This window comes from Bos javanicus, chromosome 6 (assembly GCF_032452875.1).
Source record: "Bos javanicus breed banteng chromosome 6, ARS-OSU_banteng_1.0, whole genome shotgun sequence".
NCBI classification, from domain to species: Eukaryota; Metazoa; Chordata; class Mammalia; order Artiodactyla; family Bovidae; genus Bos; species Bos javanicus.
The window spans coordinates 4811553-4831063 of NC_083873.1; the positions used below are offsets into that span (position 1 = coordinate 4811553).

The 19511-nt window shown below is 38.7% G+C and overlaps 1 protein-coding gene and 1 non-coding gene across 12 annotated transcripts in view; one reads left to right on the top strand and one right to left on the bottom strand.

Moving 5' to 3' along the window:
• Positions 1 to 19511, top strand: part of PRDM5 (PR/SET domain 5) — a 250511-nt gene that overhangs the window by 104725 nt on the left and 126275 nt on the right. For 7 of the 11 annotated variants that reach the window (XM_061419279.1, XM_061419282.1, XM_061419274.1 and 4 more), the window contains 5 exons: positions 6060 to 6234; positions 8352 to 8526; positions 9639 to 9731; positions 9992 to 10113; positions 15385 to 15464. In XM_061419279.1, the coding sequence (XP_061275263.1) occupies positions 6060 to 6234; positions 8352 to 8526; positions 9639 to 9731; positions 9992 to 10113; positions 15385 to 15464 (645 nt within the window). The remainder of the gene's footprint in view (positions 1 to 6059; positions 6235 to 8351; positions 8527 to 9638; positions 9732 to 9991; positions 10114 to 15384; positions 15465 to 19511) is intronic. The other 4 variants (XM_061419285.1, XM_061419280.1, XM_061419278.1 and 1 more) reach the window with 2 other exon arrangements.
• LOC133250130 (U6 spliceosomal RNA) lies at positions 17157 to 17261 on the bottom strand. Its single transcript, XR_009737244.1, has one exon. It is a non-coding gene; the product is annotated as a U6 spliceosomal RNA (small nuclear RNA).

Genomic DNA, 19511 nt, shown 5'->3' on the forward strand with positions numbered 1-19511 from the left:
ACCATTATCCGTGACCTAGGTTACTGTAATAGCCTCCCACCAAAAGTAAACGAAGGAGGATATTAGTAATCTTTTTACTAATAAGTGCTTTTCTTCTGTAGACACAAATATTTTAGTGTTTACTTTTACTGTGCATTATTTGTAAAATACTGAGCAAATTAGGAGTATAGGTTATGTTGTGGGGGATACATGGCAATTCTTGTTCATTTCCTTGAGGAAACCATTTTCAGGGAGACAAGCGACAACCATCTTTGGGGAGACACATTAGAATGTCATTGATCACATGAGTTAATGATGAAAACCACAGAAATAAATTGCAGATGTCCAATTGAAGAGCTCCTAGAATCTACGTGAGTTTAGTAGATTATAGAAGGTTTCGTGGAGGGTGAACATGAGCTGTGTTTCACACAATGCTGAGGAGTTGCAGTGGGAGGCCAGGTGGCGTGTCTGCAGTTGTATCAATATTAGGTGGAATGAGCTCAGTCTTCTCTGAGAGGCATTACACCCGTTGGACTGAAGAACAGGAAGCAGGTTCATTTGAAGGATCGTTGGGGGTGAGAGGACGAAGTGGGTTTAGATTACCAGTTGGCAAGCTGTTGGAGCCATGTCTGGGGACTGGGCCGGTTCTTTACGTTAGAATCCTGAGCTGGCATTGGACGTGGGCGCTAGGGCAGATGAGCACAGTAGATGTTGTTGTTAGGAAGTCGTCTTTATTTTTTTACCGCACCATGCAGCATGTGGGGTGGCAGTGTCCCGACTAGAGATTGAACCTGTGCCCCCTGCCATGGAAGCACACTGAGTCTTAACCACTGGACCACCAGGGAAGTCCCAGGAAATCTTGATTAGAGCTTAGAAGGTGGTTTTGGAGAGCATCATGGGTGTTATCTAGAGTGACCTGGTAACAGGTCATCTAGATATCTAGACTCTGTTCTCCAGAGTCCCGATTTGCCCAGGACTCCCTCATTTTCAGCCCTGAAAATCGCATGTCATGGAAACCCCACAGGAAAAACAGATGGTTGGTCATTTAAGGATAGCATAGTTCAGACAAGCAACTGGTATCAGAGGTACAAACCAGAGTAAAACATTAGCACATTATCAAGTGAACAGAACTTGAGGATCAGAGATCCAGAGCATTTCAGAGGTCTGATAGGCAGGCAGTGGAGTTGAATTATATAAATATCTTGGCTGACAGAATTTGGCCAAATGAAATTTAGCATTGTCATAGCAACTTTGTTTATGTGACAGTCTAAACAGATTTTGAAAAACGAGTATTTTAACCAATGGTTTTTGAGTTTTGTATAATAATAATAATAATAAGAGCAGTAGTTACCAGCAATGGATACTTAACTTGTACCGGGTACCTTGCTAGATTTTACAGATATTTTCATATTTAATTCTCACAATCAGCCTATGAGATAGGCAGCATTGTTTTCTTTCCTTTATAGATGAGGAAACTGGTGGTTTGAGACATTAGGCTGTTTACTTAGTTACATAGCTAATTAACAGGAAGGAGATTTGAACCCTGGCTAGCCCAAAACTTTTAGCCACTGTGTAGTACCATTTCCTGGTATCAAGGAACCTGTTCTGTTTTATTAATTTTTCTCCTTTTACTACAAAAGTAACACTTGTTAACTCTAGGAAAATTGAAACACAGGGACTAGCAGAAAACTATGCAAAATACAATTCCTTCTATTTAGAAACGAAGTCTGTTGACATCTTTGTTCATATCTTTTTCTTTGGGGGGGCACATTGATATATAATTTTTTCTATAAAAAATAAAATTTGATAAACCTTTAAAAACCGGTTGTTAGACATTTATTCTTTTTCAGTGTATTTTGTTGGATGTTTAGCTTCTTGCAACGTTTTGATACTACAAACAGCTTGCAATAAACATAATTAGCTGAAGATGATATACAGATAAAGGAAAATGAAACAAGACTGAAAAACAAAAATTTACAATCATGGACAGTAATGCAGGAGATGCATAACGATTGTAAAATCCTCACTCTATTTTGTATTTGGATCACCAGTACAATGAAAATCAGTGACTGAGGAATATTTGCTTTTGAACAGACCATTATGTTGAACATCTCTCTTTCAGTTAAAGTTGAATTTTCAGCAAAATCACCTAGAGCTGGTGCAGGAACCAAACTAGGACCCCAGCCCCTGGGCAAAGTCCCAGAAAGGTGCCTGATCCCTAAAATGTAAATTCAAGTAGTGATTCTGCTGCTGAGGAGCTCACTTCAGGGGTTGGTGTCCGACTCTGTGCGACCCCATGGACTGCAGCACGCCATGCCTCTTTGTCCATCACCATCTCCCAGAGCTTACCCAAATTCATGTCCGTTGAGTCGGCGATGGCATCCCACCATCTCATCCTCTGTCATCCCCTTCTTCTCCTGCCTTCAATCATTCCCTGCATCAGGGTCTTTTCCAGTGAGTCGGCTCTTTGCATCTGGTGGCCAAGGTGCTGGAGCTTCAGCTTCAGCATCAGTCCTTCCAATGAATATTCAGGACTGATTTCCTTTAGGATTGACTGGTTTGATCTCCTTGCAGTCCAAGGGACTCTCAAGAGTCTTCTCCAACACCGCAGTTCAAAAACATCAGTTCTTCAGCTCTCAGCTTTCTTTAGAGTCCAACTCTCACATCCATACGTGACTACTGGAAAAGCCATAGCACTAACTGTAGGACCTTTGTCAGCAAAGTAATGTCTCTGCTTTTTAATGTGCTGTTTAAAAAACCAGGGAATTCTAGAAAAACATCTGCTTCATTGACTACGCTAAAGCCTTTGACTGTGTGGATCACAACAAACTGGACAATTCTTAAAGAGATGGGAATACCAGACCATATTACCTGCCTCCTGAGAAACCTCAGGAGGTATGCAGGTCAAGAAGCAACAGTTAAAGCTGGACATGGGACAACTGACTGGTTCTAAATTGGGAAAGGAGTACGTCATGGCTGTATGTGGTCACCCTGCTCTTCAGGGGACTAAACCACAAACCCCATAACCAGAAACTATAGCTGAAATAAAGAGAAGTAAATTTCAGGATCAGAATATTACTTCAGGGACTTCCCTTGTGGCTCAGTGGTAAAGAATCCACATGCTGATGTAGGAGACACGGGTCTGATCTCTGGTCCAGGAAGATGCCACGGGCTGCTGGAGCAGCTAAGCCTGTGCGCCACCACTAAGGAGCCTGTGCTCTAGAGCCTGGGGGCCACAGCTACTGAAGCCACTGCAGTGAGAGGCCCCGGTGCCAAACTAGAGGAAAATCTGTGAAGCAGCAAAGACCCACACAGCCAAAAAAAAAAAAAGAATGTTAAAATAGTTATCAAAGCTGGAGGCCATGGCCAGTTAATGACAACTGAGAGTTGATGCTCAGTCCCTGAGTGTTGGGTCAGGCTCTTTAAACCCTTCTTGCCAAAAGGCAGGAGATTGGGCCTGGGATGAGCCTAAAAGTGAAAGTCGCTCAGTCGTGTACGACTTTTTGTGACCCCATGAGCTATACAGTCCATGGAATTCTCCAGGCCAGAATACTGAAGTGGGTACCTTTTCCCTTCTTCAGGGGATCTTCTCAACCCAGGGATCGAACCCAGGTCTCCTGCATTGCAGGTGGATTCTTTACCAGCTGAGCCACAAGGGAAGCCCAAGAATACTGGAGTGGATAGTCTATCCCTTCTCCAGTGGATGTTCCCGACCCAGGAATCAAACCTGGGTCTCCTGCGTTGCAGGAGGATTCTTTACCAACTGAGCTCTCATGGGGATGAGCCTACAGGTGGGGAAAAACCCCCCAAGAGAGCTTGAGAGAGCTCCAGGGATTGGAAACCCAGCAGGTTCTGACAGCCGGAGGTTTTGAAGAAGGAGAATGATGTAATGGTTAGTGAGTGATTAAATCAACTATGAGTAGGCAAGGAAGCAGTTTAAGAGGATGCTTCTTAAATAGCCAATGTAAAGAAAGAGGTTCTTGGTCTGGCTACTGGTAGGAATTATATGTAAAGAAATATCTAAACATCTCCATTAAATAATTAGGTTGGAGACATTCCTGTTGTGACATTCCTCTTCTTATCACAAGTTTGGAGTACAGATGGAACATGTAGTTTTGATCCTTGGAGCTTGTAATGCTGCCATTACTTTCATTAAGTTGAGGCTTTAACTGGTATATTAAAATTTTCTTTTATTACAGAACCCCTAAATAGGTATGCTGTGTCTTATGATTGCAGTTTAAGTTAATGCTATCACATTTTAAAATTAAAAATTATTATCTTCTCTTGGTGCTTTGAAGGTCATCATAAAATTAATGACAAATATACTGGAAAGACATTTCAATTAACTTTCTTGGATATTGATCAGATAAGCACTAAGATTTAAATTATTTTCTGAAGTCTTCATTAGATGAGTCCTTTGTTGCTTTGGGTGACTGTTTTAGTAAGTACTTTCCAAACCCTGGAAAGTGTTGCTTCTGAGTTAATTTAAAGAGAAATCTTCATTTTGCTGCATGTCCACATTGGTTTTTTGTTTAACAATTGTATAGAAATTTACTGTTTTCTTAATTAGGAATAACTTTTTTTGTGTTTCTGGAGGTATTAAATTTATGAACCACCAAGAATCTCTAAATAATATAGAAACTTGCATTTAATTAACTGCAGCTAATGGTTAGATGTGCTTCATTGCTTTGAACTTTTGAATCAGTCCTCCCTTGCACAGTATTTGATAAATGTGATCATAAGTTCTGTCTCATCCATGGAATTTTCTAATATTTATTATTTTCAAAATTGCAAAGAAATCTTTGTCGTAAGAAGAAACTGAAATAGTATTCGATATAGACTCCTACTTCTCCCAGCCTCAAAATGATAATTCTATAACAATTTGACACGTATTTTCCAGTTTTCCATGGAGTTCTGCTCTGTGTACATGTGTGCATTCATTACACATGCCTCCTCCTCCTCGCCTCTCCCTTCTTCTCCTTCCCCTCTCTCCCTCCCTGGCTTAGGCTCTGTGGTACTGTCCGAGAAGAGGAGGCTTTGTTCTGTGCTGGATTTCACTCCTGGGTGAACTCATTGTCCTTCTTCTTTCCTTCACGTGGTTACCTGGAAAGTTCAGTAAATTCAATCTATGCTTTCCTTCTCTTTATCCTCAGCAGTCAAACCAGGAGCCCTCCCAGAACAAATCCTCAACTCTGTAAAAGACAACCGTTCTGAGTGTTTCTCCCAGGGCCAGCCAGCTAAGCAGCCCCGTTCTGGCTTCCCTGGTGACTGGCCCCAGGCCCAGAGGGGCTTTGCTGGTTCCAAGTATGAAGTTTCTCTGGGGTTTCCCCTAGGCTATTCTTTGCAGCATTTCTCTTCTCGGTCTCTTGTGGGTTGAGATTTCTTCTGCATTAGCAATCCTGGCTGATTTCTGTCTCTTTGAGTTTTCTGAAAAATGGTGATACGTTGATGGCAGAACTTGTTTCCTCTTTCTTCTGTTGTTTAGTGGGATTTAGGCACATGATTACCTGGGCACACGATGCTTTGGACCTCCAAGGCGCCTACTCTTTCTTCTCTTTTTGGGAATTCTTTCCAGGTTCATTTGCAGTTTCTCTGGTTTGTGTTATAACTTGACAGTTTTTTCCTTCTTTTAGTTTTGCATTTTATAATAATCATAATTAAATCATTGATACCTCATTGCTCTCTTTTTGGGTTCAGAAATGACATCATTGCTTAACAGATTTATTTTCTACTGCATTTAGAGACCTCCACAAGGTGTTAAGGCATAAAGCCAATTAATGGTGCAAAATTTATTTTTAGAAATTTAAATAATTGTCCTTATTTCATTTGTTAGGTTTAAACGTCACTATCTTTAATATATATTTGTATTTTATTTGCCAGGTGACTAAGTATTGTCAGTTTCCTTTTTTCAGTGTTCAGATTAAAAAAAAAAAAGATTTAAAAAAGTAATAGTAACTTTACATGAGCACATGGGACTCAGTGTATTTAAAAATGATTTCTTCCTGTCAGAAATGATTTAGCATTTTTTTTATTGAGATACATTGATCCTACAACAGCATATATTTTTAATTTTGTCTTAGGAAGGAGAAAACATTTTCTATTTGGCAATTGAAGATATAGAAACAGATACAGAGCTTCTGATTGGCTACCTGGACAGTGACATGGAGGCCGATGAAGAAGAACAGCAAATTATGACAATGATCAATGAAGAGGAAGGTAAAAATTCTAAAGGACAATCAACAGCTAGCAGAAAAGGTATTAACTCTAACTGGTGGGCCAGGAGAATGCAAGTTGTAGGAGAAATAAAGTTTGAAATGTGCTTGAATTATAATGGCATTGTAATAGTGTGTTCTCAAAATAAAGTTAGTTTTTGTCAGAATTCTCGGAGGATATCCAGCCGTGAGCCTCTCTTCCAGCAGGGAGGGAATGGTGGGCTGGAGCGGGGGATGGATGTGTTCTGCAGGCTGCCAGGGTCCTCGGCGGCTCCCTGCTCTCACTGGTAGGGGACCAGTAATGGGGACTTTTGTGCTCTAGCCCTGACTCTGTCATTCACCCGTGTTGTAACCGGGCTGGTCACTAACTCTGAGGCTTTATTTTCTCTTCTGCACATGGGGAAGGGCGAGTGCAGAGGTCCTGTTGGGCCCTGTGGGAGTTTTCCTGGGCCTCGCTCTTGTTTAAGATCCTTTGAGAATCTGGAGCATCTGGAAATGTTCCTCCGTCTGGTTGTGGAGACCCATAGCATTGCGGGGTTGTACTACTAGGGTCACCAGAAATGCGCAGTGACTGCTGATGGACTTGCTTCTGTCAGCCCCGCAGTCTAGGAGATGCATGTTGCTTGCCTGTCCTCTGCCAGTGGATATCACTTGTCATCAGGGCTTGTTTCTCTCATTTGTGTTTTGCTGCTGATCGGTCACGAGGGAATTGTGAAGGGTGGTGTAGGTGTTCACATTTTGTAATAGGCTGGTCTTTTCTATAGAGTATTTTTCCTTCTGTTCAACAAAGCCACTTCAGAAATGACATGGGTTTCTTTAGTCACCGTGGTATTAATGTCTTTTATGTGAATTTTCTGTTTTAACTGTATGTCATTGACTGAGAAAGTATGAGTGTTCTGAGTATTGCCAGATTATGCCTCTGTTTAGTTTGGCTGGAATATTTAAAAGGAAGATGAGGACAGGCTATCAGTTTTGTCTTTCCAATATGCATTATGTTGTTGGGATGTCAGATTTGGGGTGATGGGAATTATTTCTGTATAATTTTGTGTTTTCTTTATTTTTGTATGTATTTTCAACATTGCCCCAAGAGTATGGTACTACTGTGTCCACTGTTTTGCCTTAAAAATAAACTTCCTACGTTTACCACCATGACTTCTATAATAAAATAAGTTTCTTTTGTAAAAAAGAATCAGTGGAAACTTAAATAGATCTTTAGAATTTAATTTTGTTTATAAAAGCAAACATAAAATCCCCCAAACAAACAAAAGAACCCCCCAAAATAGATGCAAAAACAAACAGCAAAAGAAACAAAGAATCCACTCAAATGTCAATCAGTGGAGAGTTTGGTTAAATAAGTAAATTATGGTACCTTAAAGTTTAAAAAAAAATTGACTTAAGAAAATACTAAGTGGAAAACATAGCTGTGTATGAAACTACATAAAAAGTATGATCGTAAAGGTAGCTATTGTTAGACTCTATAAAATACAAATTCACAAAAGATAAGTGAGTCATGGAAAGAGATTACAATAGTTGTCTGTTCGTTATGGGGTTATTGGTGATTTTTATTCCTTCATATTTTCTGCATTTTATCTAAATCTAATTGTATTTGATAAATCAAGAAACATATGTAAGTTAACTAGCGCACTTTGAAATGTGGGTATAGCCATGGCAGTCCGCGTGGGACTGTCGGCCGGAGAGACAGTGGAGCCTCACTCCGCGTGCTGCAACGGGTGCTGTTTCTATGACCCTGGTCTTTTTTCACATATATGTGAGAGTCTCCTTGGTAATTCAGCATAGTTCGCCTTGGTTGGGTTTCTCTCTTCTTGCAGCTAAAAGTGAACTCAAGATGACCTGTTTCAGGGAAGACTTTGGCTTTCCAGTTCAACGTTTGTAATATCTCTTTGATGTGAAAGGTTAATGTTACAGGGTAAATTAAAAGTTGATTTTGAATTGGTGAAACACAATGGTTTTAAAAAAATGTTCTCATAACACTTTCTGTTATTTTTCATGGGCAGCCTGTTCATACTTACAGAGATAATAAAATTTTACTAAGCTGGTACCATTAGCACAGTTAATTTTGATTTTAAAATGAGGGCAAAACTGAGCAGTTCTTGGCTCTTCATTTTTGTCTCATAATTCTGCTTGCTTGTAAATATGCAGATCGCTTTGGCTGTAAAGAGGACTATGCCTGTCCCTACTGTGAATCGAGTTTTACCAGTGAGGAAATTCTTGCCGAGCATCTTCAGACATTGCACCAGAAACCCACAGAGGAGAAAGAATATAAGTGCAAGAGCTGTGGGAAGAAATTCCCAGTTAAGCAGGCTTTGCAAAGACAGTGCGTACATTAAAGATAATCTCTGAAGTTATAAGCTGACGTTTTAACTCTTTTATTTGGTTTGTCTTATAGTTAGTTTCTAACCTGTGTGCCTGTGTGATGGTGTGTGTATAGAAATTAAGCATTCTTTATTGTCATTGTCGTTAACTTTTCTTACATTGATTTTTCAAACATTCTGTTTATGGATTTTAATAACTTGCCATTAAATATTAAGCTCATTGGTGTACTAACCTGAAATCTGATATGCATAATTTAGCTAGTGCTTTGAGGGGGCAGGTCGAGTTTCAGTGATCTGCATGTGATACTCCTCTGAAATCAGGTAAAAAAAAAGTTAACGAAATGGAGAGAGTTTGGAGTATAAAGAATACAGGGACATTTTGGGAAGCAGTGTTTATTTCATAGCAATGTTGGAGAAATCACTTTGAAGATGAATATGTATAGGATCTAACGATGAAGTAAATTAAATGGTCCCACCCATTGCTCAGCGCCCTTTATTATTTTAACTGTTTATATTAACAGTGTATAAATTTATCCTTTTATTTAAGTATCTTACAGTATCATGAGTTACTAAAAATGAGAAAGTGTATACATGTATTTATAAACTTTTATTTTTAACAGAATGTCACCTTGCATATGAGCAAGAACTCTTTAACGTAGGCTTAATGTTTCATTTTTTATTCATTCAAGTAAAATTTTGAAACATGCTGTATTTCATATTAAAATAATTTTCATATATTTACCCACTTTTGCTTATGATATTTGAGATTAAAAATTTCTGTTCAAAACTTGAAAAATCTTAACTTTTATATTATACATTTAGAAATTCTCTTATACACTTTTAAACAAGCAAAAGCTATATACTTTTTAATGAATATATTTTGAAACTACATTCTAGTCAGTTTTTATTGAATTTATGTTATATATACTACCTTAAGCATACTTTAGCTGAGCTGAGTCTTACTGCTAGGTGCTACTAAAAAGTTTAAAGGGCAAAAAGACAGAATAAAAAGAAGAGATCATGAATGTGACTCTATTCAAAGTAGAGGTATTTTCATAAGCTTTTGTCCTAGACTTCCAGTTTTTTTTGTTTGTTTTTTTCTATTTCCCCTCAGTGTTCTTCAGTGCTCAGCGAAAAGCAGTCTGAAGGATTCTTCACGAAGTTTTCAGTGCTCTGTTTGCAATTCTTCCTTCAGTTCAGCATCGAGGTTTTGTGTCTGAGTTATCAGATGGCTGTTACACGATTGTGGGTCATTATTGGCATGCATGCTTTCATGCTTCTTAGTGGTTTAGTATCATATTGCTACAGAATTTCAGTGCTTTCCTTCCTCCCTGCCTAGGTAATGCTTACAATGACCCTGGAGCTCTGCTGGGGAGCATGCATTACAAAAGCCAGCCAGGATGCTAGAAATGAGTAGGTGTCCTCACCGTTTCCTCTCCCTGTTCCCCTGTCCTGCTTGTCTTGCAGTTTTGAACAGCACCAGGAGACGTGCCAGGGAGATGCCAGGTTTGTGTGTAAAGCAGACAGCTGTGGGAAGAGGCTGAAGAGCAAGGAAGCCCTGAGGAGACACCAGGAGAACGTCCACACCGGTAAGGAGTCATCAGAGGGCTGTGTTTAAAGGGGCCTCCTCTCCCCAGGCTGCTATGGTCTGTTCTTAATTCTCACTCGCAAGGACAGAGCTTTCTTTTCCATTGTATTTCACACAGATGTAGAGCTCTGGAAGTGGAATTTTTCTTTCACTGAATATTATTTCTTTTTAAGTTGATTTCAGTGATAGTCATCGTTTTTCCCATTTCTGAATTAATCATAACTGGAAACCTAAGCTAGGATCTGTTTGTGCTTGGTAGCCAGAGGTATTAAGAATTAATATTTTAAGTAGTAATTTTAATGCTTCAGCATGTGAAATTTCTCTCATGGTAGATATATTTAAAAACTACTAACTGATGGCTCGTCTGCCTTAATATTTTCACAGTAAAATTCATTTTTAAAAAACTCTTACATTTCTGCTATATTGGGGAAGATATACTGGCTACTTTTTGACCTGCAAATTGAATATATTTGGATTTATAAAGCAGATACAATTTGAATTTTTTCAAATGGCTAGCTAAACAATAGCTAAACAGTTAGCAGCTTTGTTATTTAGATTTCATCTGCCTAGCACACAGTAAATGCATTTTGGTTTAGGGGTTGAATCTGTTGCACTAAATTGAACAGGTTAATATTTCCAGAGTTAATGATCTGTTTCCTTCAGTGTCTTTTCCTTAAAGGAGACTGAGGTTCACAGCACTTCTCATATCCTTCTGTACTGATATTTTTCTCAGGTGATGACTATTGCTGTTGGCTTAAGGGTGGAAATGTCTTTTTGGATAGGAGGAAAGTGTTATTTTTTTTCTTCTATCCTGTTTATTCTCACATGCAGGGGAAAAGAATAGTTGGAACTCAGCTTCTGTTTCCTATATTTATTCAGTGTCCCAAAAGTGTCTTCTTTAATGCTAGTTGGGAAAGCTCGTATGAGCATGACTGCTGGGTCCAACTTCACATCACCGCTTTGGGCTGACTCTCAGTACCAGCCATGTATGAAAGCTCAGGGTGGCAGGAGGTACGGCCTTGTGAAATACAGCTTCAGAACGAGGTACAGCACTTAGACTTCACAGTGCCCTGACCTCTCTCTCCTTTTGAATGATACATGACTGATGTAGAAAAGGTGGCATTTTTCTGATTTCTTTATACTTGGGCCTTTTCTATGTCTGCAAAAGGCAGTCATGACTTTTTGATAGACCTGTCTCTTCATAGTTTTTGCTTTTTAATAGCTGTTATGGTTTAAAATGCTGTTCTTAATTTCCCCCATCTTTGTCTGCAATGTATTATAACAAATCTTTTATGTCATTTTTAAAGTTAACTTTGCTGAACTAAGTAAAAAACCAGATGCACAGTAAAACTCTGGAAACTTACATTCTTGTTATTGGGCATGTGGTCTTCAGACTGTGCTATAAGCATAATTTCTCTAAGACTTCTTGTAGTTGGTCTTGGATATTAAAATATGCTGATTCTGAAAACTCATGGTGATTTTGTAGGAGTGAATTTATAAAGGGAAGTTTTTTGTTTTTCTATGTTGTGGATTCTATAAAATATGAAACTTACTGTATTTCAGCCAAAGGCCACATGCATATTTTTTGCTGGAATTGGTACACAGTCTGCCTTTCATTCATAGCCTCTCTCTTGCTTCTTCTCTTTTGTCTGTGAACTACATGGCCATTTGGGGAAAGAATATTCCATATTCAGAATAATGAAAAAACGCAGTGTTTGTACATATGGTTGTAGAACCCTTTACTCTAGAAAGACAAAGGTATTCAAGGAAAGAGAAGGTCTTGCAGCTTTACCACTGACAAGGACATATGTTCCTTGTTAGGTGATATGAATTGAAGATACTGAGAAGAGAGAAGATGAATTTTTAAATATGAATCACATTTTTCCATAGCACCTATAACGTATGGTGGGTAGGTTCTCAGACCAGCTCCTGGAGGCACACTTAACCTACATTGTGCTGAAACTCACAGTACTTAAGTAGCTGTGTATTCAGTATTGTTGAATTAATTTTTCATGCATCTCCCACATTAGGTAGTAATGTGTTCCTGACTGTTTTTGAAAGCTGAATCGGAAAGTCAAATATCAGACTTACCTGAATATAATAAACTAAAATGGCATAAAGTCTGGTTGTAGCTTTGTAGTTGCTCTTGTCCTTGACCCTGGGGAAACTTGTAGGGTGGTGTCCTTTCCAGTTACTCAAGAGGAAGCAGTGAGGGGGTTGATCCCCTTAAACCCACCTTAACCATCTTAACCATTCTTTCTCTTTTGATTTGATTCTGTGGTTGCTGACAAGAGATTTTGATTTTACAGGAGATAGCATTACCTACATTCTCAGGCAAACAGTCATAAACTTTCCCCATATTTCTTCTGAGGACTAGGATTCTAGAGGAGAGAAAAGGTTGAAGAGGAGAGATGGTATATTGTCTCTGACTCCAGCTGGTAGAGCAGTGGCAGAAGTATTGGGAAAGGTGGACTGGGTGATTATGGAAATCTCACTTCTCTCTCTCTTCTCTCCCTCAAGCCTGACCTAACTGGTGGGAAAGAAAAAAGGTCTAAACTCAAAAAGTAGCTGGTTTAAGGGATAAGCGGGGACAACAGAGGACTGTGGATTAAAGTAAGGTTGTTGTGTTGTTCAGATGCTCAGTTATGTCCGAGACTCTTTGCGACCCCATGGACTGCAGCAGGCCAGGCTCCCCTGCTCTCCACCATCACCAGGAGTTTGCTTGAACTCATGTCTAATGAGTCGGCGATGCTATTCAACCATCTCATCCTCTGTCGTCTCCTTCTCCTCCGGCCTTCAATCTTTCCCAGCATCAGGGTCTTTTCCAGTGAGTCAGATCTTGGCATCAGGTGGCCAAAGTGTTAGAGCTTCAGCTTCAACATCAGTCCTTCCAATGAATAGTCAGGGTTGATTTCCTTTAGGATGGATTGGTTTGATCTCCTTGCAGTCCAAGGGACTCTCAAGAATCTAATCCAACACCACAGTTCGAAAGCATCAATTCTTTGACAGTCAGCCTTCTTTATGGGCCAACACTCACATCCATACATGACTATTGAAAAAACCATAGCTGTCACTATATGGACCTTTGTTGGCAAAATGATGTCTCTGCTTTTTAATACACTGTCTCGGTTTGTCATAGCTTTTCTTACAAGAATCAAGTGTCTTTTAATTTCATGGCTGCAATCACTGTTTGTAGTGATTTTGGAGCCCAAGAATATAAAAGCTGTCACTGTTTCCATTTTTCCCCTTCTATTTGCCATGAAGTGATGGGACCAGATGCCATGATCTTGGTTTTTTGAGTGTTGAGTTTTAAGCCAACTTTTTCAGTCTCTTCCTTCACCTTCATCAAGAGGCTCTTTAGTGCCTCTTAGCTTTCTGCCATAAGGGTGGTATCATCTGCATATCTGAACTTATTGATACTTCTTCTGGCAGTCTTGATTCCAGCTTGTGCTTCATCCAGCCCAGCATTTTGCATGATTTACTCTGCATGTAAGTTAAATAAGCAGGGTGACAATATACAGCCTTGACGTACTCCTTTCCCAGTTTGGAACCAGTCAGTTGTTCCATGTCCGGTTCTAACTGTTGCCTCCTGACCTGCATACAGGTTTCTCAGGAGACAGGTCAGGTGGTCTGGTATTCTGATTTCTTTGAGAGTTTTCCATAGTTTGTTGTGATCCACAAAGTCAAAGGCTTCAGCGTAGTCAATGAGACAGACTTGGATGATTTTCTAGAATTCTTTGGCTTTTTCTATGATCCAGTGGACGTTTACAATTTGATCTCTGCTTCCTCTGCCTTTTCTAAATCTAGCTTGTGCATCTGGAAGTTCTTGGTTCACATACTTTTGAAGCCTAGCTTGAAGGATTTTGAGCATTATCTTTCTAGCATTTGAAATGAGTGCTATTGTGCAGTAGTTTGAACATTCTTTGATATTGTCTTTCTTTGAGATGGTAATGAAAACTAACCTTTTAGTTAGTTTTAGTCACATGTCCACTGCTAAGTTTTCCAAATTTGATGACATTGAGTGCAGCACTTTAATGCATCATCTTTTATGCAAGTTGGAAAAGAGGGTATATTCTTTCTCAGTGGCCCTTCATGTTTTAATAGATATGTATAAAGAATTGGTGACCAAATGCATGCTGTAAGATACTCATTTTGCTCAGGAGAATTTTCTCCTTTATTGGCCATATTACTTGTCAATCATCAAAAACTTTTTCTTGGCTGTATTATTTAACATGCTAAGAAGAGTGCATTATATGAAATAAGTATCTTGAATGATAAGACAATAATTAATATGTTACTTTTTCTGAAGGTATTCCTCTCTCATAAACACAGTCTTTTAAAAAATAATTTTGTTACCTTGTTTTCTACTGATTTTAGATTTCTTGCAAAAAAAGAGAGAAGGAGAGGACTGCATAGGGTTGAGGTTGTGACAGGAATAGGCATGGGTTAGTCATTTGGGAGCCAAGTGATGGATGCATGATAGTTCACTTTATTAATTGTTTATTGATTCTTTGAAATCAATTAAAAGTTGAAAAAATATCCTGTGGTTATATATATGATATTGTTATTACGTTGTATTTGAAAATCTTGTTTTATTCATTCTTTTGTTTTCCATAGCCACTATGAAGTTTGAAATGACCTACTGTAATTATAATCACTATGAAGAAGACAAAAATTGAACTTTGTAGGATTTATGTAATATTATGAATGTCACGTAATGTTTTACTATTCTTGATCTTACTTTATTCTGGTTTTTAACATTAAGATGGTTAATATATACTCAATGATCTTGCAAGCTTGTAGTACTGAAAAGAATAACCTATGAATTCCATTTTTAAAAACCCAGCTGATTAAATAAAATATTCTGTTAAAATATAAAGCAAGTGGCAAAATCAGCTTGTAAGTGAATAAATACAATGTTTTATGTACACATTTGATTAATTTTAATTTTTCATGGAAGTGTGCTTTACTCTTTTTATACTAAATTAGTACATGCAGAGGTGAAAAGCCCGTGTTGTATATGTAGAAAGTAGTATACCAAGCTAAATAGTACTCAGATTTTGAAAGAAAAGTTTCAAAATATAGCCTATTCTTTATCTGAATTTAATGGATATATTTACAAAACTGACAATTTTGGAGTTACAAGTGAAGAAGATGAAATACCCTTTTAGAAATTATATGTCACCTAGAAACATTTATCTAATGCTCCTGTTAATAGTTTCATGTAAATCATGATGATATTTTATTTTATTTCATTTGTGTTTTTCTTTAGGGGATCCTAAGAAAAAACTCATATGTTCAGTGTGCAATAAAAAGTGTTCTTCAGCATCAAGCCTACAGGAGCATAGGAAGGTCAGTAAAATAAAAACTAATGTTCATCATAGTGTAAGATCTTTAGTCATAGTGTCTGCCAGGAAAAATTTTAATTGCTTTATATATTGTGAAGACAGAGCTTTGTCATTAATTTTATACTAATGTACTCTAAGGGTCTTCCCTGGCAGCTTAGCTGGTAAAGAATCCGCCTGCAATGCAGGAGACCTCAATTCGATTCCTGGGTCAGGAAGATCCCCTGGAGGAGTGCATGGCAATCCACTCCAGTATTCTTTGGGGGAGAATCCCCATGGACAGAGGAGCCTGGCACGCTACAGTCCATGGGGTCACAGAGTCAGACACAACTGAGCGACTGGGCACACAGTGTACTCTAAAAAGCAAGACTGATATACAGAAAAGCCAACTCTTGCAAAAGAATATTTTGAGTTGTTTATTGTTATTCGGAATAAGTAGAAATATTTCTCTAATGTGGGGTAATGTCTGAGCCCCTCGTCACAACACCTCATACTGGTTTCATGCCTCACCAGTTGCTGTTGCTCAGGAAATATTATACATTTGAGGAAACCACAATATTTTTGTATATTTATAATAAACTCTACAGTGACGTTTAGCCTGAAATGTATGTGTATTATATTTAAGTCTGGAAAAACAAAGGCAAGAGCTCTGTTATTTTGAAGAGCTTAAAATAATGTACAAAAATGTCAGAGTGTTGTCAGCAGAAACAAATGATTATGCAGTTGACGCTTGAACAGCACAGGTTTGAGCTGTACTGGTCTACTTACAGCGTTTTTCAGTCAATACGTACTCCAGTACCGTACAGCCAGGGATTGGTTGAATTTGCAGATGTGGAGGGGTCCACTGTAAAGTTACACAACTTTTCCACTAGAAGGGCCAGTGAGGAGGAGTGGGAGTGGCGGTGCAGTGGATCTAACCCCCAGACCCCTCTGTGGTTCAGTGGTCAGCTGTATTAGGAGAAGATAAATTGAATACATTTTGTAATAAACATAAAACAGTTTACTAAGTTACTATTTTCATACGAAAGTTAACCTGAAAAAAATGGCAGCTATTAACCCTAACAGCATTAGCACTTGTTAATCAAATTTATGACAGAATAGAGTTAAAATAGAATTTAGATTTTTGTTCATATCATGGGAGAGTCCAAAATTTTATTTTATGTATTACTATAACAAAGATACAAATGATTATTTCCTGATTTCACATATGATTTTTTTCAGAATATCTATGAGCATATGATACTGTTTCTTAATCATTTAATACTAAAGAAGAGGAGATGGTACCAGTGGAAGTAAAATTTTACATTATAGTTTATAAATTGAGTTTTGTCTCTTTGTTTGTGTATATATATATTCCAAAATAACTTGACAGATCTTAAAATTCATATGATATTCAGTGCAATATCTTCAACAATTTAGGCTGTGGATTTGACCTGTAACATATAAGATAGTTAAATTATTGTGATGTCTAGGGTTATACCCTGCATGTTAAGTGATTGGATCTTTAGGGAGAAAATATGGGACGAGCCGTGGACAGAGTGAGGACTGTGGGTGTCACAGTCTGTCACTAACCCTCTGTGGAGCACGGGGCCTCTCATTAAGTGTGACATGGAGCTGACCGCTGTTCTCCAATTCCCTAAGTGCCATGAAGCTTCTTTGTTTTTTCAGTTTCCAAGAGGTTATCTCAATCAGGTTGTTTAAAAATAGAGAGTACCTCAGGAATTGACATGTAATTCATATTTGAGGACCATGCTTGTCTTCTCTATCATTCCAAATTTAGCATAAGTGCTACTGGAGCAAGCACTGAAGCTACTTTCTAAAAGTTTAGCGCAGAATCCAATCCAGATACTGCTTCTTTTACATCTCTCTTTTCCCCTATCACCCTTAAAGCTTCTGAAGCAGAACCTAGTCTGAGACAAAAAGTGTAAAATCCAGCTGAATAGACATTTTCTAAATATCCTCCTGGTGCTATAATTCTTTGTTTTCTTTCCCTGATTTTAGAAAGTTTAAAATTAAGATATCTTACCAAATTTAAGATTCTGCCAAGTAGAATATTTCAGCAAAGTTGGTTGTGGGACATAATTCTGAAAAATGTCCTCTTTTCCAATTATATTCTTCATAATATAAGAACTTTTTCCCCAGGGAATATCTCTATAGATAGATTTAAATCCCACCTAGTGGTGGAATACAGTCTCCAAGTTGTCTCTGCAGAATGTTAATAACTTGGTAGCTCAGTGTAGCTCTTTGTCCATCACAGCATAGATCCTTTGACTTACCCTTGCTGAATCCACAAGCAGCTTCTACAGACTCCATTTTTGAGTCTGTTCTTATCGTTGTTGCTCTTTAGTCACTAAGTTGTGTCCTACTTTTGCAACCCCATGTACTGTAGCCCACCAGGCTTCTCTGTCCTGGCATTTCCAAGGCAAGAGTACTGAAGTGGTTTGCCATTTCCTTCTGCAGGGAATCTTTCCAACTCAGGGGTCAAAACTGCATCCCTTGCATTGGCAGGCAGATTCTTTACCTCTGAGCCACCAGGGAAGCCCCGTTTTTATAGTCGGGTATGTCTAATGTCTAATAGAGTTTGGTGGTAGTATTTCCCCTAAACAGCAGATAGTGATCTATGAATATGCCACATTTACATTATAGTCTAGACTCAACATTCAAAAAACTAAGATCATAGCATCCAGTCCTATTACTTCATGGCAAATAGATTGGAAAAAAGTGGAAACAGTGATAGATTTTATATTCTTAGGCTCCAAAATCACTCCAGACGGTGACTGCAGCCATGAAATTGAAAGATGCTTGCTCCTTGGAAGAAAAGCTATGACAAACCTGAGTTCAGTCACTCAGTCATATACGACTCTTTGCAACCCCATGGACTGCAGCATACCAGGCTTCCCTGTCTATCACAAAAATTTGCTCAAACTCAGGACCATTGAGTCGGTGATGCCATCCCACAATCTCATCCTCTGTTGTCCACTTCTCCTCCTGCCCTCAATCTTTGCCAATATCAGGGTCTTTTCCAGTGAGTCAGTTCTTTGTATCATGGGGCCAAACTGTTGGAGTTTCAGCTTCTGCATCAGTCTTTCCAATTAATATTTAGGAGTGATTTCATTTAGGATTGACTGGTTGGATCTCCTTGCAGTCCAAGGGACTCTCAAGGGTCTTCTCCAACACCATAGTTCAAAAGCATCAATTCTTCAGCGTTTAGCTTTCTTCATAGTCCAACTCTCACATGCATACATGACCACTGGAAAAACCATAGCATTGACTGGACAATTGGCAAAGTAATGTCTCTGTTTTTTAATATGCTGTCTGGGTTGGTCATAGCGTTTCTTCCAAGGAGCAAGTGTCTTTTAATTTCATGGCTGCAGTCACCATCTACAGTGACTTTGGAGCCCCCCAAAATAAAGTCTGTCACTGTTTCCACCGTTTCCCATTGATTTGCCATGAAGTGATGGAAGTGGATTCCATGATCTTAGTTTTCTGAATGTTGACCTTTAAGCCACGTTTTCACTCTCCTCTTTCACTTTCATCAAGAGGCTCTTTAGTTCTTCTTCGCTTTCTGCCATAAGGGTGGTGTCATCTGCATATCTGAGGTTATTGATATTTCTCATAGCAATCTTGATTCCAGCTTGTTCTTCATCCAGCCCAGCATTTCTCATGATGTACTCTGCATATAAGTTAAATAAGCAGGGTGACAATATACAGCCTTGACGTACTCCTTTTCCTATTTGGAACCATTCTGTTGTTCCATGTCCAATTGTAACTGTTGCTTCCTGACCTGCATATAGGTTTCTCAGGAGACAGGTAAGGTGGTCTGGCATTCCCATCTCTTTAAGAATTTTCCACAGCTTGTGGTGATTCACCCAGTCAAAGGCTTTGGCATAATCAATAAAGCAGATGTTTTTCTGGAACTCTCTTGCTTTTTTGGTGATTCAGTGAATGCTGGCAATTTGATCTCTGGTTCCTCTGCCTTTTCTAAATCCAGCTTGAACATCTGGAAGTTCATGGTTCATGTATTGTTGAAGCCTGGCTTAGAGAATTTTGAGCG